We start from the raw sequence: 27,788 nt of genomic DNA on the forward strand, positions 1-27,788 counted from the left end.
CTGCAGACATACAGCCTCGATCCAGTAATGAAAATACAAAGGGTATGGTAAATTAAGAGTCACACAGGGCACAGTGAACTGCACAATCGTGGTCGCATCAAGCATGAAAAATATTGTTATGCCTATGTGAAAGAGGGAAATAAAGGCCAAAAAAAGAGAAGCTGTAATTACCTGGAGAGAAAAAAAAGAGCAATGAATAAAGCAAAGGAACTTCACTGGTTAAGAGGCATTTGTAAGGCTAAATCTTATCAAAGTGATCTGTAACTTTGGGGTTACAGACTCGATCCGTTAAAACATTCATGTCAGAAGGTAGATGGATGCAAAGCAATTTTCATTCCAGCAAACAGCTGTACATATCCTGCTGGAGGACACCAGACGTGTCCTGTGCTTGGAAGGAATCAGTAAACATCTTCTGCACTGATTCCTTGCGTCCAGTGGCACTGGCGCTGTTATTCCTCAAATCTACCCTCCAAATTCTCCATTCCTCTTTCCTCTACTAAGAAGGAAACATACATGCTGGTATTCTCACTTGTGCTTTCAGTTTGAAAGGAGAGAGCTGAGCAGTGTGTGAGGTGTGCTATTGCTGCCACATAGACAGAACTGCTTTTTTGTTGCACGCTTCTTTTTGTAAACTCCTTCTGTGTTTCTGATCACTCTTGTAGTTCTGTTTAATTTACACAGTCACAAGCAGGACTGTTTTACTTGAGTCAAATGTTTCCTTAGATGGGGAGATGGAAGATGTGTTTATTCTGAGACATAATTGCGAGTGGTGAAGTATCATAAATCCATTGTGCAAATACAGTGTTTTTATACCGTGTAATTTAGCTGAAGGAGGAGAGTGTGTTGTTGTTTCTTAGTCTTGGTTTCTTGAATTGCACAAAATGAGAAACTTCATGGTGACTTTTGAGATCTTTTATGTTTTGAACTTTCGGTGTGCCATATTTTGCTCTATATCGACCTTAGGTTATGACATCATTATATTGCAGGCACAGACCAAACTGTGTTTCTTTGTATTCACAAAGACATACAAAGCAGTGATGAGGACACTAACAATGCACCCCACATCACAGAATCACTGAATGGTGGGAGTGGGAAGGGGCCTGCAGAGCTCATCCAGCCCAACCCCCTGCTCAAGCAGGTTCCCCTCGATCAGCGGGCACAAGAACGTGTCCGGGTGGGGTTGGAAACCTCTTGAGAAGGAGCCTCCAGCCCCTCCCTGGGCAGCCTGGGCCAGGGCTCCCTCACCTCAGCACCAAAGTTTTTCCTTATGTTCCAGCTTGTGCCTGTTACCCCTTGTCCTGTCACTGCCCACCAGAGAGAAAAGATTGACCCTATCCCCTTGACACCTGCCCTTTAGGTACTTCTAAATGTTGATAAGATCCCTCCTTAAGTCTCCTCCAGACTGAGCAGCTCCAGGGCTCACAGCATTTCCTCCTGAGAGACGTTCCAGTCCTCCCCCACAATCACCTCAGTGTCCCTGCACTGGCCTCTCTCCAGCAGTTCCCTGTCTCTCTCGAGCTGGGGAGCCCAGAACTGGACGGGACTGCAGATGAGAATCTCATTATGACCAAATAGCCAACAGGAAAACATCCTTTAACCACGTACAACCTTCCCCAAAACACCACTGTTAATCCAACAGATCTGAGACTCAGCCATACTTCCTCTATAAAACCAAGTATAAAAGTGGGTAGAAGTTATACATTCTAAGTTTTTTACACACCTTTAACATGTGAAATATGGCTCAGTCTCTGCATGTGAAGGAGCAATAACTGGAGATTTGCATCCAGTGAGATTATACCAGAGTGGAGAATGTAGAGATCTGTGCAGGGCTAGTCACTGTTTGAGAAATACACAAATGTTTTGTGTTATGTTGTGTCTAAGGTTCCATGTGTTTTGGTACAGAGGGAAGTTAGAATGAGATTTTTTTCCCCTTGCACCTTAATGTTTGAATTATATTTAGAACGCTACTTTGCAATTACATATTGTATTCCTTACTCTAATTGCACAATGTCGTGGCACTGAGGGACATGGTTTGGTGGTGGCCTCGGCAGTGTTAGGTTTAGGGTGGACTCAGTCGTCCTAAGATCTTTTCTAATTAAATAGTTCTGTGATTCTCTGAAGGCCTACCACAAACTCATGGGCAGAGACAGATCAGGCAAGGCACGAGACACTGAGTCCAGAGGTCTGCTATTATTATCCTGCCATAACTGGATGCTAATGAACTTCCTTACTCTGAATGAAACACTGATTTTTTGGTGAGGTCCCAGTTCTACATTTCTCTGAGTTTGGGAATAGCTACCTCATTGCTCCAAATATCAGTAGACAATAATGGTATAACTCTGGATAAATCACCTTCTAAATATTCCTTTACTGATGTAGTTGAACTAATTTTAAAAAACAAAACAAACATACAAACAAAAAACAACCCACCAAAAGCAACGAGAATAAATAAAAAATAGTTGAAGCCTATGGATCACACATGTGCAAACACACAGTAAATGGCTTTGCCAGGGACAAACGGCAGATTGGGGATTCACTGCATCTTCGAATTCTTGTCCTGTTGGCTCGTTACATACTTTGAAGTCCATGTGCAAATATTGAGTGTTATGTAATCAGTCGCAGAATGGTGGGGATTGGAAGGGACCACTAAAGATCATGCAGTCCAACCCCGCTGCTCAAGAAGGTTCACCTAGATCAGGTCACACAGGAACGTGTCCAATATAGATTTTAGACAATACAGAATTTATCTCCACCAAGATACCAAAGAGAAAATGAAGTGGCATATGAAGATTACTTTCTTTTTCAACTAAAACATATATGGCATGAGGTAAAGCAGTTTTTCCTTCAAAATTTAAATGTTTAAGCCTTATAAATACCCTGGGAGACCTTTGTTTCCCAGTACTAAGTTGTTGAAGAAACAAAGATTTAAAGTTGTCAGCCTGTAAGGTAAACACACTCTGTTGGATTCTGGGGTGTTTAACATCAAAGTAAATTCTAAGCACTTCTCTCACGCTGCTTCTCTCAACTTAAAGGCCTCTTCCAGCCAAAATGATTCCATGATTCTGTGCTTTCTGTATTCATTGTTGTTTTAATATTTTACAGGTCTGTATTTTACCTGAAAAATAAAAGGGAGTTCTGTCACTTTACATTTGCATTAGTTTACATATAAAAGAACAAATCTTGGCAGACCAAGCTAATCAATTTAACAATAACGTAAGGGTTTCTGTTGCTGTTGGGTAGTTATTTAATAGGCTGGTGTTTATGTGGCCTGACTGAAGGCAGTGGAGGGTGCTGGGTTTGCCCATGGTTGACAATGTCTTAATAACCCTGGAATCATGTAAGTGTGGCAGCTGTAATGCTGGGTATCTGTTTGGAAAACTACATTCCTCTCCCTCGTATTGGTCTAATGCTTCTTGTTTGGTGGAAACTAAACAAAACCCTATGGAGCCGTAGTGTAGATCGGATGATGTTGCTCATACGTTTAAATCACAGTTACTGTGCTTCTTTCTTTACATATTTTTTTAAAAGCTCCTCTAAATGAAACTTGAGGTGAAATCTAATCTAATACATAGTATGTTAAAACCAAGGAGACTTTTTGTAGGAATTTTCCCTTCCTGGGCCTTTTGTCTGCCTGACTCAGGAATTCCAGCTCATCGGACTGGAAGACTGAGTGTTGTGAAATGCTGCTTTCTATAGTCACATCTCAGACCTTCCAGGCTTTGAGTGTAATGTTTAATGACACTGGTGGTGTTTACAGAATTCTATTAAAAATTTCCAAACACTGCCATTGTACAGCAACATCTTCCACATATGGAACATCAGCTTTAGCATGTGACGGGCTCGCAGCATCTGCCGGCCATGGCTTCGTCTTCTCCTTGTGTATTTTAAAGGTTCCAGACTTTTCCTGTTGATTTTTCAGTTCCAAAGAAGTCACAAGAAATGCAACTTTGAGTCAAAAACCATCTCAAAGCCATGACTAACTTATGCTCACACGACAGGCTTTTCTTTCATCCTTGTACTTGGACGGCAATTGTGCATCAATTTACACGGTGCTGCTCGTGCCATGCAGTGGAGAGGAAGGAAAGCACAAAAAACGGGGTGCATTTCTTTTCAGATACTATATTACTCATTTCCCAAGTATACTGAAGTCTGAGGTGCATGTTGGTACCAGGAAAGTTAAAAATCTTGTAGACATTTTTCATTGCCTTAAGGCATACCCTGTGCTTTAAGACCACAGGACGGTGTAAATCCCTGCTGCCTTCTCATGTTGGTGACAGCTGTCTCGCAGGGTGCAGTATTTCAGTTGAGTGAAATGCGTTAATGTGTTGTCTGATACCTAAAAGTGAAACTCCTCAAAGTGAAACTCCAGTTTACATTTCTGGAAAGATACTTGACTGACAATGTATGTGCAACGTTTGGTTTGGGACAGATCAATGTCATCTGTGAACTGGGGATAGGAGCTAGTTAGGGGAAGTTAGCACCAGATACCACATCTGGAATATTGTGACCAGCTCTGGGCACCTCAGTTCCAGAAGGACAGGGAGAGAGCTGGAGAGAGCTCAGTGCAGGGCCACAAAGATGATGAAGGGAGTGGAGCATCTCCCTTGTGATGAAAGGCTGAGGGAGCTGGGGCTCTGCAGCTTGGAGACTGAGGAGTGACCTCATTAATGTGTATAAATAGGTGAAGGGCAGATGTCAGGAGGCTGGAGCCAGGCTGTGCTCAGGGATGGCCAATGACAGGACAAGGGGCAACGGGCACAAGCTGGAACAGAAGAGGTTCCAAAGAAACACAAGGAAGAATTTTTCCCTGTTGAGGTGAGGGAGCACTGGCAGGGGCTGCCCAGATGGGCTGTGGAGGCTCCTTCTCTGGAGACATTCCAACCCAGCTGGATGAGTCCCTGTGTGCCCTGCTCTAGGTGGTGCTGCTCTGGCAGGGGGGTTGCACTGGATGAGCTTTCCAGGTCTCTTCCAGCCCTTGAGATTCTGTGATGCTGTGATTCTGTGATCTTAGCAACGTGCATTAAGGACAGATCAGTTGTAATACCAGATCTGATAAATGGAACTGTGGCAACTGGGTCTAGCAGAAGGCTTAGGAAAAGTAGAAATATAAACTCATTTAAAAGAAAAATGTGATTGCTGTCCTGGCTTTCATTCTGTGGCCTGGTGACTACTGGTTTTATGTACCTGTAGGGCTTGCATGGTAATGGTAAAATTATTGCTTTTGTTGTTACCTGAGTTAGACTACTGTGGCTTAAAAGTCAGAATGCGGCTAAAACCAAGGAAGAGCATGGAGAACACAGCTCCTGTGAGTGCAGGCCCTCCTCACAGGGCTGGTGTCTCGCTGCGGGGCTGCAGAAGCAACTGGCCTCACAGCGTGCAGGGGGTGACAGACTGGTCAGTGGCAGTGGGTGCAGGTCATGCTTCTGGAATTGGATTGTGTCACTATCGGTATTCTGCAGTATCTAGACTTTTCATCCTTTTTGGAAATAGCTTGTGTATGAATTCCCTAAGTTACATCAGTGTTTCTGTTTAAGGCCTTTGATGCTACCACCACGTGTGTGGCGTCGGTGGATGATCCTTTGGCCTCGGCTGAGCAAAACACACATGCTGTATGATCTCTAAAGATCCCTTCCAACCCCTACCATTTTGTGATTCTACGATAAAGCAACCTGAATCAGAGCCTAGATGGGGCATCTTTGCTAAATTTACAAGTAGCTTTCTCCCGTAGAGGGTCTCAGAGCAGCGTGACTTGCTTATCACTCTTTATACTCGCTCCTTACAGAATGCCAGGTTCAAAATTAGCACCACGTGTGAACTGTTTTTCCACTCAAACAGTGTGTTTTCTTGGTAACTGGGTTAGGAATGAATTTGTCTGCTTTTAGTATAGCTTCTGCCTTGCCAGTTTTGCCTGGCATTCTTACTCATGGCTCTTAATGTGGATAACTTGAAACATTTTCCTTACGTGAGCATGCAGAAAATTGCAGGGCTGGGATTGTCAACAGCTGAGGGATAATGTATAAAAATAGATACTCCAAGTGCATTCAGTCAGATGGCTCTGTGTGTGTGTGTGTGTGTAGAATCTGTCATGGGAGAACGAGAAGGCTGTGTATCCCATCAGCATGGTCGTCCCATCGTGATTCAAGACTCTTGTCTGTTTTGAACAGAAGTTCCCATAAGATTCCCTGCTTGGACGCCTGAAGGGGCTGGAAAAACCATTTCTGTCCAGAAGTAATAATAACATGGGCTTTTGTTTTTGATCATAAACTGACATTTAAAAGTCATTTGAGGAAAAATATTTCCTGATTAAAGTCAGGTTTTGCTTGCTGCCGTGACAGCTGATCTCTGCCGGCTGCTGTGTGGCTACTCAGGGGGACACCTCTCACTGTCCCAGCAGCCGCTTCATGAGGTCCCACCAGAGTTACTCACTTTCCCAAGAGACCTCTCAGTACATGAGGTCAGTCCTTACCCCACTTGTTGCTCAGCTTTTCTTTTCCCTGAGGAAAGCTTGGAGAAGTTGCAGGACAGAGAGCATGAGGCGATAACCCAGTACCCGCGGAGTGCATTTGGAGCTGTGGTTCCATCACGACCATCGCAGCTTGTGCAGGCTGTGTGCCTGGTTGGTTGTTATCTGCCAGATTCCCATGTTTTACGTGGGATACATAGGATCACAGAATCACAGAATGGTGGGGTTGGAAGGATTCTCAAGAGCTCATCCAGCCCAACCCTCCTGGTGAAGCAGGTTCCACCTAGACCAGGTCACACAGGAAGGTGTCCAGGTGGGTTTGGAAACCTCCCAAGAAGGAGCCTGCACACCCTCCCTGGGCAGCCTGGGCCAGGGTTCCCTCACCTTAACAGTATTTTCAAGTGTGGGACACTTTTTGTGTTCCAGCTTTTGTCCATTACCCTTGTCCTGTCACTTGAGACAACAGAAAAAAGTGCCAGCCCATCTTGACAAATACCTTTTAAAAACATGGAAGTATTAATGATCCCCCCTCAGTCTCCTCCAGACTGAACAGCCCCAGGTCCCGCAGCCTTTCCTCAGAAGGAAGATGCTCCAGTCCCCTGATCATCTTGGTGTCCCTGCACTGGCCTCTCTCGAGCAGTTCCCTGTCCCTCTGGAGCTGAGGAGCCCAGAACTGGACACAGGACTCCAGATGAGGCCTCACCAGGGCAGAGCAGAGGGGGAGCAGAATCTCCCTCGACCTGCTGCCCTCACTCTGCTTGATGCCCCCAGGCTGCCATTGGCTTCTTGGCCACGAGGGCACATTGCTTGGCTCATGGTCAGTTTATTATCACCCAGCACTCCCAGGTCTCTCTGCAGAGCTGCTCTCCAGCAGCCCACTCCCAGCCTGTGCTGGTGCAGGGGATTGCTCCTTCCCAGGTGCAGGACTCTGCCCTTGACCCTGTTGAACCTCATGAGGTTCCTCTATGCCCAACTCTCAGCCTGCCCAGATCTGGCTGAATGGCAGCACAGCCTCTGGTGTTTTAAAGCACTAAGGTTTTATGATGTTTTTTGTGTGACATGACATTTTCTGTGTGCAGCATGAAAGGCAGAGCATGTGACTGCATTTCCTGGGGTTTGTTCCCTAAATGGTTTAACATTGCTTAAGCTGGGATGTGGAGGTTTTGCTTCCTGTTTCTGCCAGCTGGTCGCTCCGGGGGTGCCCTCAGGTGAGATGGGCAGACACCTCCCAGTGGGGCTCTGGGCCAGGTCCTGCTTCTTGCTACAGCTATGACTTCAATTTTAGCATGGAATACACCTGAAAAGGGATGTTGTAGGTAATTGTGGTTTAGCTTTTGGCGTGTTTTGCAGATTGCCAAGATGTTTCCTGCTAAGAAGCTGAACTCACCCAACGCACTCTCTCCCACGCACAAGGAAGCTTTTATACAACAGAAAATTATACCCTCTGAGATTTCCTTGAGATACCTCAGATTTCTGTACAACAGAAAATGTCACCCACTAGCTGGGAGTAGATGCATTGGCGATGGCAGCTACCCAGGAACTCTCAAACAAACCATGACTACATTTCACAGCAGCTTGAAAACTGCAACTCATATCTAGTTGCTCTGATCCCTTTTCTCTTGTGATTCCCAAAGGTCTCAGTATGGGTGGATGCAGATAAAACATGACTCAGTGTTTAGCTATGGTATATCGAGATCTCTTGTAAAGAAGGAGCTTAAGTTGAGTTTACCAGATAGAAGCTAATCCTAAATTTCTAGGGTTTGCAACCTGGAGCTGACGACACTGCGGGATTCTCTGGGGCTCGTGATACCGGGCAGATGAATGTCAAAGACACACACGGGGTCATTGAGATGGAAAGCTTGAAAAACTTGCTGTATGTTATCACCAGAGAGGCATAACTGCACAGGGAGTAAAGCTGAAGATGTTTGCTGTGCTCAGCAAGTGCCCTGAGATGAGCCCTGTTTCCATGCTGCAGCTCCCACGCGCTGCTGTCCCTGCCGTGTCTTTGTTCCCAGGATAGCGCTCGGCCTTTCTCCCCATGGTAAATACAGCACTAGCTGCTCTGCAGTAATTAAAGCTGGCAAATTCCATGTGGTTTATGTCACTTGGCATCCTGCACAAACCCCGTTCGGTTTGTCATAAATTCCTAGAGCAGAGCGAGGTCACATCTGGTAGCAATTTGCGTCTGCCAGATGAGGCGTCATCCTCTCACCCCGGCGTTCGCTGCCGGGCTGCCCGAGCCCAGCACTGCCTGTTCCCCAAGGCACGCCGCCTGCCCTGGCACCTGGGGCTCACAGACTCTTCACACACTATAAATGGCCGGTTTTGGAACGTAGCTTTGTACCTAGTACACGAGGAGTGAGTCACAGGGAGGAAGTTTCCACAACAACAGGCTGTGTCTCGGAGGTTTTCTCTTGCAGGGACAAAGGATGCAGTAACTGGGCTCTTTCTCAGTACCCTGATGAGCAGGCATCTCGTTATACTCTGAGTAACCTGTCACATCCTGCACAACTTCTGCAGAATCCTACTTTTCTTTTACCTGCTTTTAAAATACTTACAGCAAAAATTCTGAGTCTTAAGAAATTCAAGGTCATAAAATCACAGAATCACAGCATGGTGGGGTTGGAAGGGACCTTTAGAGCTCATCCAGTCCAACCCCCTGCAGAAGCAGGGTCACCTAGAGCAGGTCACACAGGAAAGTGTCCAGGTGGGTCTTGAAGCCCTCCAAGGAAGGAGCCTCCACAACGCCCTGGGCAGCCTGTGCCAGGGCTCCCTCACTGAACTGAAAAAAACTCACTGAAAGAGCTTTTTTCTTCTGTTTAAATGTTAGATGCACGATCCAAGTAACAGAGCAGCTGTCAGCCTCTGCACACTGTAGGAACTGAAAAGAGCTCTACCTCCAGCAAGGTGGAAGTTGACTAGTAGTGGGTAGTTGTAGTTGTTTCATTATGCCTCCGTTGTCCCGTTATGTTTAGGTAGCAGTGGTGGCTTTGGTGCCTTGTTGCCTGTTGTTGCTTTGGGCTTTCCATGTGCTGGATGGAGACTGGTGATTCAGTTTCGCAGAATCTCAGAAGTGTGTGCTAGTAAGGTCACTGAAACAAGGTGGGGTGAACTGGTGATGTATTATACTGTGTTATTAAACCAAAGTAACAGAACAGAGCTATAAAATAGTCTTTCGAGGTTTCCCAGGAACTCCTTAGGCCTGTTTGTGCAAGTACGTGATGCTGCTTGTTCCTCTGAGAGGAGCGAGTTTAAGTATCTCTTGATATCACATGAACGATACTGAACAAAAAACCAACAAAACCTCGAGCCATCAAAGCTTTTAAAAGTCCAAACTTCAAACAGTGTTGTTACTATTACAAGTCCAACCTAATGAACCTCACCGCAACTGGAAGGCACTGGCTGGAAACCACCTTTGTCTGCTGCCCTTTTTGTGACCCTGTTGAACCTCTTCTTTTCAGACCAAATATCCTGATGTTGTCACCCTTCCAGAAGGACTGCTGGGAGACCACATCATCCTGAGGAACCCCAAACTTTCCGGGTAAGCCAATAAGTACATTTCTTGGGAAATGCATAGTGACAGCCTATAGATAATCTGCATGAACATTGTCAGTTTTTGCATACAGGGCGTCCAAACAGAGATTGGATGATGTGTGTTACATTTTAGGGCTACAGCCACACGTTCAAAACATAAGGAGAAAAGCAAACAAACAAATATTTAGTCTGGAGGAAACTGGTGGAGGGGATCTTAATATTTACAAGCATCTGAATGGTGGGTGTCAGGAGGCTGGGGCAGCACTTTCTTCTGTTGTATCCAGTGACAGAACAAGGAGTGATGGGATGAAGCTGGAGCACAAAAAGTTCCATTGAAACATAAGGAAAAACTGTTTCAGTGTTTCAGTGAAGGCGCCCTGGCCCAGGCTGCCCAGGGAGGGTGTGGAGGCTCCTTCCTTGGAGGGCTTCAAGAACCCCCTGGACATGTTCCTGTGTGACCCGATCTAGGTGGGACCTGCTTCTGCAGGGGATTGGGCTGGATGAGCTCTAAAGGTCCCTTCCAACCCCACCGTTCTGTGATTCTATGAAAAAAAACACCCCAAATCCGTGCACAGGCACATGTGGCCTTGATAGAAAGTCAGTCAGGCATAGTGCCACCACATATACCCACTAAAATGATGGGTGGAAAAAAATGAAGGGCTCTAGCAGGATCTTCATTTGCATTTCAAACAGAAAATATATCTGTTACTGTCTTGGTTTTGGCAGCTGCTGCTACAGTGAAGAGTCTAAATCAAAGTTGAGGAATGTGGGATGCATCCTCCCCCTCAGGCATCAGCAAACATGCCAGTCTCAGCTGGGTTTGTGCCACCTTGGTTTTGTTTCTGCATTCCATGAGCAGGGCTCTGGGCATGGCAGCCGCTGTCCCTGTGCCCCAGCAGCCCCGTCCCTGAGGCTGGAGCTCAGCCCCTGGTGCAGGGGACGGCTGCGGGCGGCAGCTCCAGCTCACACCTTCTGCTGGGGTAGGAGGTGCCATCATCATGACTCACTGAAGCAAAGTCCAGTCCTTTGGTCTTCTTGCCATTAAAGAATGTAAAGAAAACTGCAGTTCCCCTGCTGCTGAGAGCAACTGTAGCTGTGTATTTCCAGTGAGGGAGAGAGGATGAGGGAAGGGATCTTTGTGCTGCGGTTTATTGGGATGAGCCCAGCACAGGTGCTGGCTTTGTTTGGGCTCCCTGCCAGACACCTTCTGGTGGGTTTATGTTTTAAACAAAGAGAAGAACACCCTGAAGTTGCATCTAAGACAAGATAACCCTCACTGTCAGGAGTTCTGCAAGGGCCAAGAGGAGAACTGTTTTTAAAGGGCTCAGGCCATTTCCTTCTCCTATCAGACCTCTGCTGTAACATGCATCAGTTTATACCCAAAGAGCTCCCTCCATCACCTTTGCCTGTGGAATTACAGCAAATAAACCTGACCAGGCAGCACTGCCTGGCTTCAGCCAAACTGGCCACGTAAAACTAACTGCTTTGACTCTGGGTGGCTGCAATGAATTGGTGTTGAACCAGCACAGTTGGAAAACAAGCTGCTGTCGTTTATCTTCTGTTCCTGCTGACAGGTGCCCAGTTCCATTACAGCTCCCTCTCACCCACAGTCACGGAACACATGACCTTAGGAACGTTTCTTTCAGTGAGTTGGTAGAAGTAACACCAGCATGTGAATTTGCAAAATCCCAGGACAAGCTGGGCACAAATTCTCAAAGGACTCTGTTGACAATGCAGTGAGTGGCAAAAGGCTGACAGATTGTATTTAAAGGAAACTTTTATCGTCAGAATTGGTCAGAAAGGGAATGTCTGCCCACAGTGACTCCTCATCACTGCCCAGCTCAGCTCTGGGGTCAGAAAGCCTTCCTGGCAGTGAGGCATCCTGGAGGCAGTGGTGAGAGGGGAACACCAGGTGCAGGATGGGGATGTTCTAAAGCAGCAAACTTGCTACTGGTGTTGCTCTAGAGCCACCCCTGTGCACTTGGCCAGAAAAACTCTTCCCCTGCAGACACCAGTCGCCTCATGGCTCAGTGTGGGGTACTTGTCCCACTGGGAAATCGGGAACTAACAGCCCTACAAAAGCACCAAAACCACTCCTGAAGTAGTAACAAGTTATTTTTGAAACCGAACCCTTGCAGGACTCTGAGCCTTGGCTGGATCCAGCCCTGAGAGCTGTTATTCTCAGAAAGGGCCATTAACAGTGTCAGTGGCGCTGGTCTCACAGCCCCAACAGGGCTGGTTGCACAACCCCCTCCTGAAGCAGTGGTTGTGTTAGGCTGCAGCTGACCTCCAGGTGCTACAAGGGATGGGGCAGGGGGGGTCTCCCTCTCATTTTCTTTCCCATTGTACTTTCTCCCACTGCACTAAGGGGACTCAACACTCCTGAGAAATGAAGGCAAGAACTAGGAGAAACTAAAAAAAAGCCTTGAGGCTGAAAGTTGAGTGCAGCCAGAACTCACCCCTGCCCTTGGCTCAGATGTCATTTCTGGTTCCCAAAGCCAGAGACAGGAAAGTTGTGGTACTTGAGAATTTTGTGTAAAAGCGTGATGAGCCTGAAGCTGCTGCCTCCTCTAGGTCCTGCTTCGAAGAAACCTTAAAGGCAGTTGCTTGGTTAAGATTTACCTGACTTTTGTGTGCACATGCTGCAGGTTTGAACTAATTGTTGTGTGGAGAATACGTATCAGTGAAGAAGGGAGAACCACGCCTATCCTGGATCTGTTGACTAAAGTTCCAGAGCAAGGTAACAGCATTCACTCCACAGCCCTTACAGCAAGGTAACCCATTCACTCTGAGCTCAGGCAGAGTGCCTGTCCCCATTGTCCCACAGCCTGGCTGTAGCTGGGATGGAAACACAAATCCCGCGGCAGGGAGCGGTTTAACACCAATCCCCAAGCAAAGGTTTACCTCCCCTTCTCCCCGAGAGCAGGGGCCCTGTTTGATCCCCATACACAGATCCTGGCAGCTGCTGTGGGCAGCAGGGCTGGGGTAACGCTGCTGGTTGTGTTTCCCTTGCAGTGCTGGAGCAGAGGCTGGCGGCAGTGACGGAGGCGGCCGGGCGCTTCCGCAGCGCGCTGCTGCTCGTGGGCATCGAGGCGGCCCTGGAGGGACTGCTCAGCGTGCTGGGCTGCCAGGAGCCCTAACCAGCAGCACCTGCCCACAGGGAGACACTGCCAAAGCAGATTCAGTGAAGGTCTTTGTGTTACATGGTCTATAGTTTTATTGAATATAAACATTAAGTTATTTTCCATTTAGAAACCATACTCATGACCCATGCTGTCTGTACAATTATGGCACGTTATATATAAATTGTCATGACAGGAAAATAAATACAGCCATTTAAATACAAAAATGCCAAATAAAATAGTTACATGTACAGAGTGATTTCATTATAAATTTATCATCTTTCTGAATCATTAATGTACCAGAGTGGTTTATCTCCTTAATGTTTCTAGATACCTGGAAAGTGTTAAAAGATCATGCACTGTCAGAATCAAGTCCATAAAAATCCATTTCATTTCACAGCTCTGTAGAAGTACAGTGATTTTTAGAATGACAAGAGAACAGTGTTGAGGAGTCTGTTCAAGAGTTAAATAGCTTTCTCATTAAATTAGGGTGGAAGCAGACAATCTGAAGACTTCCAAGACACACTATGCTTAAAAAACCCAAACACCAACACAAAAAGGGTAACTGTATGAAGGGACTCTTTTCCACAATGTGTTGAGCAGAGCCAGCACTGAACTGAAGAAGAGGGAGCATCATGCTTCTGCAGAGCTGGATGAGTTAACCCCTGGCTCACTGCAGCGCTGTGCTTGGGTTTCCTACCACAAGGGGCAAATTCTAGTAGGGAATACACTATGAAAGTATCACATTTCACACATTCATCCCTGAAGAAACACAGCTGATGAGGCAGATGTCTCCTGAGCTTCCTTCACCCCTATCAGATGCACCCCTGGCTGTCACCACCCACCTGCCTCATCCAGTCACAGACTGCCCAGGTGGGGAGCAACAGCTCTTGTTCCTGGAGTGAAGAAGCCAAAACCAGCAACTGTGGACTCTGGAGGTGCATGAGGAGAGCTGGAGCCCACAGGTGCCCTGAAGTTGCCAGCAGTACGACTGCCTGCCCCCTCTAGAAGTGATGACAAAATATTTTACAGCAACAGTGAAATGGGTGGCGAAATCAAGAACTAAAGTAACAGTAGATGGAGATTATGGTATTATAAACATACTATCTGATCACTAATACAGTCTCCTGCTGTTCTGGTAGGTCAGAAAAAACTGACAGGTGAGACTGGTTTCTGTCAGAGCCCACAGCTGAGCAAGGCCAGAGGTTGGGTCATGATGAACAGCAACTCTGTAATAAAACATCTCCTTAGAGATAAGGCAGACGAATTTCAAGTTTAGAATCCAGGAGACAGGCAAAATTCATTGCTACCTTATCCACTGACAGGGTACTGGTTTAGCCTGCTTTGTGTAACCTTTACCTTATGTCCTCCTCAGCTCCTTGCATGAACATGAAGCTGTTTGATCAGCACACACACTTCCATTTGTGGATGAAATGTGTGTAGTTACAGCATAAGAACCTGACACCTTAGTGGCTTAGTCCTTCCTTCCTCCCTCCCCTCCTCTAACAGCTGGAGGATTTATGCATTTAGAAACACAACCCCTGTCTCTCACTCCAGGTTTCCTTTGGAGAGAGGAGGCTGTTGCTGCCACTGTCAGCTGCCAGCTCACGGCCCTGCAGAGCCTTGGGGCTGCTGCTCCCCAGTTGATGCTTTTCTTTGAGCTGTGCCAACAGACAGGGCCTTCTGGGTTTGCTTTTTGAAATTCAGGTAAAACACAACAACTCAAACATGAGGCTGGGATCTCAACACGTGGGTTTTTTTAATGCTACCCTGCATTATTTGGGAAAGTAGCCCCCGAAAGCAGCCTGGAAGCCAAGATCACACAGCTCAGGGTGGGTTACCCCCAGCTGGGGGGAAAAGGGATTTCAGACAAAATGCCTTCAGCTTTCAACAGATCCTAAGTCTCCTACTCGGGATCTTCCTTCAGAGTGTCTCTTCCTGCAACATTTTCATGGCAGCACTTACCCAGCAAAGCAGTGAGAGGAGGTCAGCTCCAGTACTGGGCCTGAGAAAGTGACCCCTGCAAAGACTCACACCCTGTCACCTCTTCTCTGGGTCACTTACAAAAAAGGATCCTGAAAGCAGCTGCTGACACTACACTAGGTGTGGGATACAGTGAAGTAATGCCAATGTTTGGCACAAGCAACCCAAAGCAATCTGTAAAACTCAGAACATGTCACTGTCTTTGCTCAGTTTCAACTGGGGAAGAGCGAGCTGTGGTTTCACCTTCAATAGCAGCATCTCATCTGTAGGGAAAAAGAGACCAGTATGTGGAGGATTTCACCCCAGCTGCCCCAGAACACTCTGAGACCTTCACCTTTTAACCCTTTTCACTTAGTTTCAGAAGCTCTTGGTAGCTACAAGGTGATCACAGAGCTTGTGGGGGCAGCCTGGTGGTCTCACTCTCAAGCATCAGCACTTGGGTTGTTGTGCAGCCAGACAGGAGCTGCACAGAGCAGAACCCCTTGGGCAGCCAGTTCCACTGCATGGCAGGGGCTGTAATGCTCAAGCTTCACACTGGGGTTTGTCAGAGCATTCCCTCTTCCTTGTAGGCAGGAGTGAGACTCAGAGCACAAGCTCCAAGGCAGTTCTCTCATTAGTAATTATTAGGCTTTCTATGTTAGTGCAACACTTCAGGAAACCTCTAATTCTGTGCTCTTTCGACTCTAAGGAAGGAGGCTTCGAGTATTAATGGGATGTGTCCTCTAGTTCCAAGGTATGGCACGTTACCTGTTCTGTCACCAGTCAATACATTCATTAAGGTTAGACAGCAAATGTGTGGTTTAGTGCGATTCCATCTCTTTGAAAAGGCATATCAATTAGGAGTCATTTCTTAAAGCAAAAACATTCACAGCTGAAAAATGCACTGAACACAATAGGGAAAAATTGTTTAAATCACCATAATTGTTAACCTTTCACTTTCTAATGTGTCTGAGTAAAAACAGCCTTACAGAAACAGCTACACTTTATGAAGAACTAATGTGCAGTCTTCATTCTCCTTGAAGAGACTGGACATAACTGGGTCATCTTTGGCCTGTACATTCTTCAAATAATAGTTTACTATCTTGCCATCGAGTTTGTGCTGATGAGGAATGCTTTCATAGGGCTTTAGATCGAGGTCCAGGACAGAAACAGAGAAAGTGAATCTCGATTTGGACGTCAGTACCACGGGTCTTTGCTCCGAGCTGGAAAACAAAACCATATTGCACATCTGAGTCACCAAAGCCAACGTTCTTCAGGTGTGTGTCCTGAGCTCCCCTGCAAAAGTGACTCTCATCTTATCCTGAGGAGCCTCAGCAGTGAACTTCAGCCAGGGTGACATTTGGGAGAGTACAGCTCCAGCCTGCCCAGTCTGACAGTGAACTTGCTGGTGTCACTTCTGGCCATTTTCCTTCCAGCTCCCACCCAGCTCAAGCCAAACCTGTACTCAGGTTCTGTGGCTTTGTCCTGAGGCCTGACCTGCCTCTAGGCAGTGTGCATAGGAAGCAGCAGTCTCAGGAACTAGCAGAAGCAGAAAGAACCACTGCAAGTCTGCTCCTGCTTAGGTTGAAGGTAATGCACACTGAGTATCAGAATCGGTGTGTAAGCACTGAAGGACGGAGGATTCAGTCAGCTGCTGCACAAGTCATCTCCATCACCAGCAGCTTTCATTCAAGAACTGCTGGGCAAAGGCAGAAAACACAATAACAAGGCTTTGGGCAAAGCAACCCTCCCATGTAAGAGCAGACACGAGTCCACATGGACAGTGGTGTGGCAAAGCCTCTCCCCTTACAGCCAGAGTCCCCTCGTGATTACTGCCTTGGTTTTACACTCATCAGGCACTTAAAGGCAACTCTGCTTGACAAAGCTCTAACAGGACACCACGGCAGAAAAACTGAGCCTACTTCAGACCATGTACATCCACTATGAGTTGTCAACTCCAGTTTCAAGAAAGGGGTAAAGCCTGAACCCTTTCATCAACCTAAAACTCTTCAGAAACAGACATTTGTCCTGTCTTGAATCAGCTTCACCATATTAATACGCTCCCAGCTAAGTATTTGGACACCCCCCTCAAAAAAAGCCTGTTTTTTAACCAATTACTTGAATTGACTGAACTGTGCAGATGCACCTTCAATTTCTCAGTGAGGAGTCACTCAAAAGCAGGTCCCTTACCATTCGTCTTGGAGGCAGGGTGACAGGGCAATCATGATGGAGCAGTCTTTAGCAGTCATTGCTATCCTGTACTGCTGCACCTGCACAACACAAACAGAGCACGAATGTCCTCTTACAATTGTATTTCCCTTAGTGTACAGAGTGTGCTGTTCTGTATCAGACAGGCAGCAGGACACTCGGGATGTTGGTACTTTAAGAGCTGGCAGTTACTTGTGTAACAGGCGGCAGGAGCAAGTGCTTTCCTGGCTAAGAACCATTTTTATCTCCTACAGACACTCCTCTTAAGGGCCAAACCAGCACCAGTTCATGCAAATGCTTCCCCAGTCTTAGAAGGGAAATAACCAGCTTTATTTTTCTCTCAAGAACTGGTGCTAAACATGTTTGATTTTAACCATATCTGCTGTCATGGCACAACTACACTGTGTCCTGCACAGAGCTCTGCCAAGTCATCACAGCATCACAGAATCTCAAGGGCTGGAAGAGACCTGGAAAGCTCATCCAGTGCAACCCCCCTGCCAGAGCAGCACCACCTCGAGCAGTGCACACAGGAACTCATCCAGCTGGGTTGGAATGTCTCCAGAGAAGGAGACTCCACGAGTGACTCCACAGCCCATCTGGGCAGCCCCTGCCAGTGCTCCCTCACCTCAACAGGGAACAAGTTTTTCATTATGTTCCTTTGGAACCTCTTCTGTTCCATCTTGTAGCTGTTGCCCCTTGTCCTGTCATTGGCCATCACTGAGCACAGCCTGGCTCCATCCTCCTGTATGTATTTTATGTATTTGTAAACATTAATGAGGTCACCCCTCAGTCTCTTCTCCAAGCTGCAGAGCCCCAGCTCCCTCAGCCTTTCATCAGAAGGGAGATGCTCCACTCTCTTCAGCATCTCTGTGGCCCTGCACTGAACTCTCTCCAGCATCTCCTTGTCCTTCTGGAACTGAGGGGCCCAGAACTGGACACAATATTCCAGATGTGGTCTCACCAGGGCAGAGGAGAGGGGGAGCAGAACATCTCTCAACCTACTGCCCACAGCCCTGCTAACCCACCCCAGGATGCCATTGGCCTTCTTGGCCATGAGGGCACGTTGCTGGCTCAAGCTCATCCTGCTGCCCACAGCACCCCCAGGCCACCTTCCCCTCTACTGCTCTTAGGTGCCGCCGCCACCAGCCCTCCCTCTCCCCAGCATGGCCTGCAGGAGGACAGGCAGGCTAAAGAGGCTTGGAGGACATGCACAGCAGAATTACCTTTGTTAGTGCAAATGCCACTGTCCCATCATCTTCCGTCGACAGATCTAGCAGCTTCTCATAGAACGCTCCATTGTAAGGTCCATCTATCTGTAATGTACTTCTGGATAAATGTTAAAAGAAGATTTACAGACAGCCAAGATGATTTTCTGTTTTACAGTAAGATCTTTCCTCAGCAGCACAGATTCTCACCTTAGAACAAACCGACAGCCACACCAATAAACAAGGCAAGAGGCTGATGGCCCGGAGCTCTGACAGCAGGACCAGTCCCTGTTACTCTCCTGTACCTCAGGATCTGCTGCTGCTGAGGATTTGGGTTGGGGTTTTTTGGAGAGGAGTCATTAATGCACTGCCACTTGTGCATCACTACAACAGCAGTTTCTGCAAAACTGTCTGTGCCTTACCAGTTTGCCAGAGCTCCCAGAGGCCCTGCTGAGAACACTGGGGCTACAGGGTGACCTGCCAAGGCCCTGCTCCAAACCCAGCTAACCAGGGGGTGCTTTGTTGGGCTGCCTCTGCCTTCCCACGTGAAATACCCGAGGTCCTGAGACGCTGAACCCATCAAAGCAGGTTTGCAGCACAAAAACACCCTGCAGGTGAACACACGTTTTCAAATCACCTGTTTAATGTATAAATATAGGAGTAAGCTAGGCTGCAGCGACTGAAGCAGAACTGGAGGCCACCCCGTGGCCCACGAGATGACCTTTCAGCTCCTGTCAGAGGAGCCCGAAGAGCTGCAGGAGCAGCAGCAGCAAGGTGGTGCAAGTGAAGCCCGAGTGCCCCCGTGTGAGCACCGGCAGAACGACAGCACAGCCTCGCAACGGACAGCAGCCAGCTCAGGGCTTTTTACAGCCACTGTCATCAAAACTAGTACAAAAACAAAAGTAGCAGCGTGCTACTGGAGGCAGGAGAAAGCAATCAGCCATTCTGCTGCATCTTTCCTCAAATCTACAACTCCTGTGGTTAAGGAGCTGGGAATTTTTCTCTCTTACCCTGTTCTGAACTTCCAGTAATCATGACTTAAAAATTCAAGCCATGATGACTGACATCAAATCTTTTACCAGTACAACTCATCTTTTCTGTCCTCTGGCATTTCAAGTAAGAACTCCAGACTCTGCAATACCATGAAGGAAGGTCGTACCCAACGTAATGAGAGATCAAACAGCTGTGTCTGCAAAGAACCAATCTTGTCTGCACACCCACTTCATCAGAGCTGAAAAGCAAAGGCATCAAGTCTCACCTCTCTTCAGGGAATTCCTCTAGGTACTGTTCAACCCTGCTGTACAAAGGATAGAGCCCTTCAATATCCAGCGTGTCCAGCATCTGAGCCTGAAGGGTTTTATAAAGGAGACAACCCCTCGGTAAGCCAGAGCTTTCCAATTTATGTTTACCTAGAAGAAAATGTATTTTCAAACAAGGCAGAGATGAGCAGTGTCTTTGCTTCACTTTGCCAGTACACATGGTTGTTCACAAAGCAAACCCAGCTACTCCTGAGACCAATCACCAGAGGCAGGGGGAAAAAACCCAAACCCAAACACTTCAGCTTCCAACCACTAAGGTGCTGGGTGCAGTCAGTAACCAGCAAAGGTTTGCTGCAGAGTAAAACACCTGCTATACACACTGTACAGACCAAACCTCCAAACCCCACTCAGTTCCATTGCAATCTGCTTGTTTCAGTCTACCAAGTTCTTCACCCAAGCTCGAAGGCACCAACCCCCTTTCATCAGTGTGCTCTGTTGGCAGCAAGTGATTTAGCACTCCAGACACTGGGTCTGTGCAATCTAGTATAAGCAAGTGTGTCTTTGCTATCACTGCTGTAAGACAGCTCTTTCTCCAACACAACACAACAAAACCAACCAGCAATGCAAAAGATCCTGCTCAAAATCAGGGTCAGAAACATATTGTTTGTGTAATTAGGGCAACTTCACAGCATCTTGAACAATGAGAGCTTTATGAAATCATGCACTGAGGAATTAACGTTATTTACAGTTTTCCAGCTCCCACTTCCCATTCCTTTTCCCTGCTTGTACCTTCCCTCTCTACCAGGAGCACAGTGGTAAAAGAACTGGAGCTACACCCTGGCTGGGGAGAGGGAAAGGCAAGAGCAGGAGGCACATAACCAACCAAAACAGCCAAATCTCTTCACAGAGGACAGGGAAATCCCCCACTCGTTTGAAACAGCTGTGATGGCTGCCAGCTCCAACTGCCATTATCCTCCATTTCTCCTCTGAATTTACCTCTATCCCTCTCACTGGATCCAGTGCTAAAAGTGCTCACTACAAGGTCATTCACGTTAAAAACAAACCTCAGGCAGTTTCACAGCTCAGAACTCATTTTTTAAAGGTCACTAAAACTCCACCATTTCTGTTCTCATATCACAGAATCATAGAATGGTTGCAGCTGGAAGAGCCCTTTCAGCTCATGGGGTGCAGCCTCTGTCCCAGCCCCATCACCCACCAGCCCATTGCCCTCTGTGCAACATCCACCCAGCTCTGAAACCCCTCCAGGGACGGTGACTGCAGCAGCTCCCTGGGCAGCCCCTTCCAATGCCTGACAGCCCTGGCACCAAAGAAATTCCTCCTCACATCCAGCCTGAACCTCCCCTGGTGACACTTGAGGTCGTTTCCTCTTGTTCTAGTGCTTGTCACTAGGGAGAACTGACCCACCCCACCTGGCTACAGCTTCCTTTCAGGTAGTGGTAGAGAGTGAGGTCTCCCCTGAGCCTTCTTTTCTCTGGGCTCAACAGCCCCAGATCCCTCAGCCCTTCCCCATCTGAGACATGCTCCAAATCCTTTCCTGGCTTGGTAGCCCAGCACCTGGATCCTCTCCAGCACCTCCATGTCCTTTTGGGGCTCCCCAAAGCTGAGTCCAGGGGAACGCTCAGCTCCCTGCTCCTGCTGACAGCACTGTTCCTGATCCAGGCCAGGATGCCTTTGGCCTTCTTGCCCACCTGGGCACGCTGCTGGCTCACGTTCAGCTGCTGTCAGCCAACACTGCCAGGTCCCTCTGTGCCTGGCAGCTTTCCAGCCACTGCTCCCCAAGCCTGTAGCACTGCTGGGGCTTGTGGTTGAAGGGCAGGACCCAGCACTTGGCCTATTGAAACTCATGGCATTGGCCTTGGCCCAGCCATCCAGTCTATCTAGATCTCTCTGTATCAAACAGCAAGAGAGAGGCAAAGATCTGAATCATTAACATATCAATAGCTAATTACTGACAGTGCTCAAATGATTTCTTACCATTTCTCACTAGCTCCTTATTAAAAGCACTTGCTTCACAGTAGCTTCTTCCTTGTGAAATGGGAACTGTCTTCATGTCACCTGCCCTGCAGGCATCAGTACTACTTAGTAGCGTCATAGTTATAACGTGGATGAGTTCTTTAACAATTGTCCTTGTACAGTGGGGGCCACTGACCAACCCGTTGGAAGGGAAGAAGAAAGGTTTTAAGTGACGTGCGAGTTCGTTCCAGTCAGAGACACAGTCCTGGTCATCTCTGCAGCCATAAATTAGCTCCCCATTCTGCAAATGAGGGAAAAGAAAGGAAGAGTATGTAGGCACTTCATGAAATCCAGTTATTCATGCTTAGCTATCAAAGCATCAGATTTAGTACACTAAGACACTGCACAGGAGACTGTTACTGGGTTAACAGTCTGCATACAAATACATTCCCCATCTCTTACAAATTTGCTCTCTCAAGTTTGACCAGCTACCACAGGTATCAACCTTTGAAATAGGACACAAAAGCTCGTTAGATCAAATACTACCTTCCCAACGGTAAGGGATCAGAGAAATAAACAGGAACTGCCACTCAGCACGTGTTTCTATTGCTGCTTTCTTTCAGCTGGGGGGGCAGGGGGGAGTCAATCAAGGGGGAAAAAAAGGTCAACTGGGGAAAAGCACCACGTGAAACAACCTTCTTCTGAAACCCAAACTGGGAATTGGAAGGCAACAAAAAAGGGACACAAAAGATGTGATAGTTACCTGTACTAGTAGGAAAAAAACCCCCGCAATTCATACAAGTTTAAATAATTCAAATAGTTTCTTTTAATGATGGAAATGGGTTGTTAAGAAAGTTACTTCCTAGAGTTAACCTCAAAATCTGCACAAGCCAGCAGTCACTGCTTGGGATTTTTGCTATTTTACCCCCACATAAGAGGTGACTTCCCTTCCTGGGCGAGGTGTGCTGTGTGTTTGGTCTGCAGGGGTCAGTTAACAGTCATTTACAAAAGTATTTGCAGCAACATGCAACATTCTCCTGCGGAAACAAACAGTTTTAAACCTCTGGTCATCTTGAAAAGTCTTTTTCTATTGCTCATTTGTTGGCAAGCTATTCAGACAGTCCTGGGAAACGGACAGCTACATGTCCTAACCTGAAATCTAACTAGGAACTTTTCCCCATCTTCTTCTTTTGGTGGGTCCCACAGTGATGGTGCTGGTTAGGCAGGTTTGAAGCAAGACCTTGACTGTTCAGGTGCAAAAGTCAGATTGTTTAAAAGCCAAGGCAGAAAGACACAAGGAGAGAGATTTTATGGTTTACCTTAAATATTTTCAAGTTGTTCTGTGCCTCCTGCAATAAGCTCTTCAAAGCAAAGTGCATTCTCTGTTTATTTCTAGGGAAAGAAAAAACACATCCAAGAATGTTTGACCACAGCCTGTAGCTGTTCAAACCCACACCAGGAGAGTCTGGTGGGATCAGAACCTGGAGTGCACACACCCATTACATGTGTCATTCATGCTGCAGTCAGTGCAAAGGCAAAGTGACTGTTCACAATTAGAACTTCCAAGTCTGAGTCAGTGAAACAGTTCTTTTCTATGTTAGGTAGCAAAAGGCACTGGTACTTTAATGAGCCACTCTGATTCCTGCCTGAGGTGTAAAGAGGTGCATAGCACCAGAAATACTCACTGCAGAGGTCAGACAAGCAGGTGTTGATCATACACTACAGCGTATGTAGTTTCACTACAGTGAAAGTCAGAATCATCTAAGCAATGTGTAACACAGGGAGTTCTGGCACAGACACACACTGCCTTACCCTGAGAAGAGATCCAACGGGCAGTATTTACTCGGTCGCTTCCATTTTCCATTGGCTACCTGTTGGAAACCCACAGCCCGTTAGCCACTCCTCCTGCAACAGCTCCTCTCAGCTGCTTTAAGCCACGTGTGAGGCACTAACATCCTGTGTTCAGAAGTTCCCTGGCACTTAGAACACAAAATTCATGACTACTGGGGGCCTTCCTAGTCCCATTTAGCTCCAGCCACTGCAACGGCAGCGTGAGCTGCAGGCAGGCACACACAGGGACAGGGCTCATGGCCATGCCAGCGGGTCATGTGCTGCCACCAGCTGCCACTATGCATTTGCTGAGCTGAGGCTGCCAAGGCAATTGGGAGCAACAGCAGTAATAATCCTCAAAGACTAATATTGTATTTATTTGCTCCCAGCTTCCCACAGAACTTGTTCCATCTCTCACTAGATTCACACCCAGCAAATCAAACTGGGATCCACCTTCTGTCTTCACTCTTATCAAAGCCTTCAGCAAGTTTCAACAGGAAAGCAAGACTGGGGCAGCCAATAAAGCACAGCAGAGTCAAAGGAAAGCAGATGACTTAAAAGAAATAATTACCTTTAGATGCTGATGCATACAGTAACGACACACCTTGTGCTTTATCTCCTGGGAAACATGGCTGGAGAAAGGGATGAAGCCACACTTTGGCTGAAACAAATAAACAAAAGAGACTATAAATATAAAGGTGTTTTATAGAAAGACAATGGCAAACAAGATGCAAACCTTGTCTGTGAAAGGGGAATTTTACAACTCTGAAAACAGAATCAACATCCAACACTTAAAAGCTGTGTATTACTCCAAATTATTTGAGAGTCCTCATTTAAGAAAGAAGGACACACAAAACTGCTATGGCCACCAAGAAAAACCTAGTAATGCCCAGGAATTTCCCCACGTTTCCAAAGATGAGTTGGAAGAATCACAGAATCTTAAGGGTTGGAAGGGAACTCAAAAGATCATCCAGCCCAACCCCCTGCAGGATGGACATATTTCATCCCACAGGCAACAGTGAAAGCGGTGAGCTCTGCTTTGTCTCACTGCTGCATTCCTCAGGAACTGCTCTGGCCAGTACCTGCTTCCCCAACACAAACCAACCCCCAAGCACCTTGATCTCTATGCAGAGGATGGGCCGGTGCTCCACGAAGCGGTAGGTCTGCAGCCGGGTGAGGTTGGGAAGGCACATGGCGTAACCACTGAGAGTGTCCATGTCTTTGTCACAGCGAGACTCTGGGGAAAACACAAACCAGCACAACACAGTGAGGTGTGAGGACTGTTTACTTTACTCTCTGGTGACCTCCTTCACCAGGCAGGGGGAGGTGGGAACAGACAGGCCACGGCTGAGCAGGCTTTAGCCAATGATGCTCCTGAGTAGACTTGCCCGCTCCATTATCAGCAGGGGTACCCTCAGAGCTCTCCCAGGCCCACCGAGTGCCCCAGAGCTGCTTTTGGCACCCATACCTCAGTGCATCCCAGAAAGGCATTAGCAGGAGACCCGACAACTGTGAGGGAGTTGTGATGGGTTTGTGTGGAGCCACTTGTGCTTGGTAACAGGGGGAGGGGGCTGCAGTGCTGCCCCCATAAACAGTTCCCAAAACTTCCCCCACCTCTGGGCTTGGACCCACTTCCAGCCAATCTGGTGCCTCTGCCAGTACTATTTAAGAAGGGAAATTTGTGGTGCGTGGGAGGAGATGGAAGAGTGGGACAAGATGGAGGCGACCAGATGGACCCCGCAGCCAGAGGAGGAAGGGAAGAGCACTAGAGACCTCCCTGCAGCCTGTGGCGAGAGTGCAGCCGTGCCCCTGCGACCCATGGAGGGCAATGGCAGCACTAACGGCTGCCAGCAGCCCTGGGAGAACTCCGTGCTGGAGGGGGAGAGCACAGTGGACCCCGTGTCAGAGGGGGCAAGTGCTTTGGACCCTGACCCAGGGGGAGCAGAGAGCAGCTGCAGGCCTTGGGATGGATGCACATGGAGCGGCCCGTGCAGGGCAGCCCAGCCTGGGAGGATCATGAGGAGTCCTCCTGCCCTGAGGCGAGACAAGCATCAGCAGCCACGGGGAAAGGACTGACTACAACCCCCATCCCCTGCCCCTGAGCCACTTACGAGAGGAGGAGGTAATGACACCAGGATCAGGTGCCTGAGCCCGGGCAGAGGGGAGGGGTGGGGGGATGGGCATCTTAAAGAGCTGGTTGGACTTTTTACCATTTGCCCTACCCTGCATTGCTTTGTGTTGGGTGTTTCTGTTTGTTATGTCTTTCGTTGGTAGTGGAGCGAATCAAGTTTTGTTTGCTTCCCCAAGGTGAGTAGCCTGGTCTGTTCTGCCAGGGACCTTAAGCAGGGAGCGAGCCCTCCCTGTCTTTAGGGGGCTCCAAAGGCCCTGGGTACTTTGTTCCTGGGTGAGCCTAAACCACATCAGGAGTGCACACCAGTGCCCAGCAATGGCTACAGAGACGGGCAACTGGAGTCAGAGATTGTCACCTCACGTTTGTTTACTGGAGCTGCAGGAACTGCCATCCCTCAGTCTAGTCTAGAGGAATCTGTGAAAACTGGCAGGAACAGCATAAACTCTTCAGGAGTTCAAGAGAAAGTGTAAATCTAAACAGAACCTGCAAGTGGCTTTGCCCAGCTCCTTAGCCGGTGTGCAGCCTGCTCACAGGCATTCCGGAGTTTACATCAGAATAGTAAGTGGGTGAAGGGGAACGCATAAGGAACAAAAGTTGTCCTCCCTCTCCTCAAGAGCTCACAACTGAAAGCAAGACCTTCCTCTGCAATTGCCATCCTTTTAAAAATAGCATTTTTTAATATAACCCCAAGAAGCAGCAAAGCAGCAAAACGGTTTCAGACTCAGATCGAGAAGTATTACGTAGATAAAGCCTTTCAATTACCCTCCTCCATACCCATCCCTTGGAACAGAGAAACGTCTACGAGACTTCAATTCAAAGTTGACAGGAATATACACTCCCAGGTTTCCAAACATGTGTTACTAGAGACACACACAACACACGTCTTCTGACACTGCTTCCACTGCCAAGAAAAATGTCCATTCTGAAAAATACACTGTGACAGACAAAAGCCTCAGAAAGGGAAGCCTCATCGGGCATCAGCCTGCAAGTATGAGATGTACTCCATTAGAATGAGCAAAAAGAAACCTCCTCTCTCCGACAAAATGCTGGGGTTTGTTTTCTTTTTCTAAACTTCAACAAAAGCACATCCATGTTCAGCTGAATGCCACTTGCCACATGAGACAGGCCCAGAAATCTGAAGCATTAGAGAAGTCCCTTTGTAAGTCAGACAGGCTTGTGTGAAAGGGAATATTAAGGCAAATCTTTCCCTAAGATTTTGTTTTTAAAAAGTCCCGTTAAGAATGAACAATTTCTGTATAAACATGAACTACCACTTGTCAGCTCCCACAACTGCACTTGTGCCTCTCCCATGGAGCTGCAGACACACAAAATTCAAGTTCAAGAACTAAAACTAAATTCATCATCAGTTCTGTACCTTGGGTTAGACTCTATTTACTTTCCTTGCTAGTTCACAGTGCCAGAAACCACTTCTCAAACAGGTAAGCACAAGTCAGCAACAGTCCTGGGCTCAACTACACGTAGAGTAAGTCCATTTTCTTCTTGCATCAATATACTGACTACAGCACTTCTGATCTGATAGCATGTTTTTCTTCAAGGAATTCTGCTAGAGCAGCAGTTTCTGGCCATTCATAAGATGAAGACACCATGAGGGATAGCTTCTCTTTGCCCATTTCAGAGCTTACACCTTGCTGTGCTTTTAGCCACACATAAAGCACAATGCACCAAATTCTGTAGCACTTCACACTGAATGCATCAGAGACTGCCAAACCTGGATTCTGGCAGCATGGTCCAAAAGGTTTCCCAAGGGCAGTGCACCCTCACCTCACATACTTCAATCCCCATCCCATCCACAGGGTCAAGAGCAGCGTACTGGCACCTCACAAGGACTCCAGCGCAACACAAGAGTTGGGAGAAATCAAACACAGCCACATATCCCAGAGATGCTCACTAAACTTCAAAGGCAGCACAGCCTGTACCACTGCAGCCCCCTGCGATGGGACATGCCCAGCTGTCAGGAAAGAAGTGAGAAGCTGGAACCCGAAGTTGCACACTGCTCGAGTCTACGACCCACACGGCATGAGGTGCTCAGCCCCAACCAACATACTGACCCTGAGAACAAGACAAATGAGTGAAACCAAA

At 47.5% G+C, this 27,788-nt stretch overlaps 2 protein-coding genes across 6 annotated transcripts in view; one reads left to right on the forward strand and one right to left on the reverse strand.

Annotated features, from left to right (window-relative positions):
- Window positions 1-13,365, forward strand: part of CENPP (centromere protein P) — a 152,002-nt gene extending 138,637 nt beyond the window's left edge. For all 3 annotated transcript variants that reach the window (XM_062008309.1, XM_062008310.1, XM_062008308.1), the window contains exons 7-9: window positions 9,925-10,004; window positions 12,646-12,737; window positions 13,013-13,365. In XM_062008309.1, the coding sequence (XP_061864293.1) occupies window positions 9,925-10,004; window positions 12,646-12,737; window positions 13,013-13,137 (297 nt within the window). In that variant the 3' untranslated portion in view covers window positions 13,138-13,365. The remainder of the gene's footprint in view (window positions 1-9,924; window positions 10,005-12,645; window positions 12,738-13,012) is intronic.
- IPPK (inositol-pentakisphosphate 2-kinase) overlaps window positions 13,205-27,788 on the reverse strand; it is a 35,267-nt gene continuing 20,683 nt past the window's right edge. For all 3 annotated transcript variants that reach the window (XM_062008304.1, XM_062008302.1, XM_062008303.1), the window contains exons 5-13: window positions 24,673-24,794; window positions 24,129-24,218; window positions 23,540-23,598; window positions 23,047-23,119; window positions 21,749-22,028; window positions 19,753-19,903; window positions 18,513-18,615; window positions 17,272-17,351; window positions 13,205-16,304 (exon numbers count right to left, since the gene is read on the reverse strand). In XM_062008304.1, coding sequence (XP_061864288.1) covers window positions 16,079-16,304; window positions 17,272-17,351; window positions 18,513-18,615; window positions 19,753-19,903; window positions 21,749-22,028; window positions 23,047-23,119; window positions 23,540-23,598; window positions 24,129-24,218; window positions 24,673-24,794 — 1,184 coding nt within the window. In that variant the 3' untranslated portion in view covers window positions 13,205-16,078. The remainder of the gene's footprint in view (window positions 16,305-17,271; window positions 17,352-18,512; window positions 18,616-19,752; window positions 19,904-21,748; window positions 22,029-23,046; window positions 23,120-23,539; window positions 23,599-24,128; window positions 24,219-24,672; window positions 24,795-27,788) is intronic.

Source organism: Colius striatus, chromosome 15 (assembly GCF_028858725.1).
Source record: "Colius striatus isolate bColStr4 chromosome 15, bColStr4.1.hap1, whole genome shotgun sequence".
Lineage (NCBI taxonomy): Eukaryota > Metazoa > Chordata > Aves > Coliiformes > Coliidae > Colius > Colius striatus.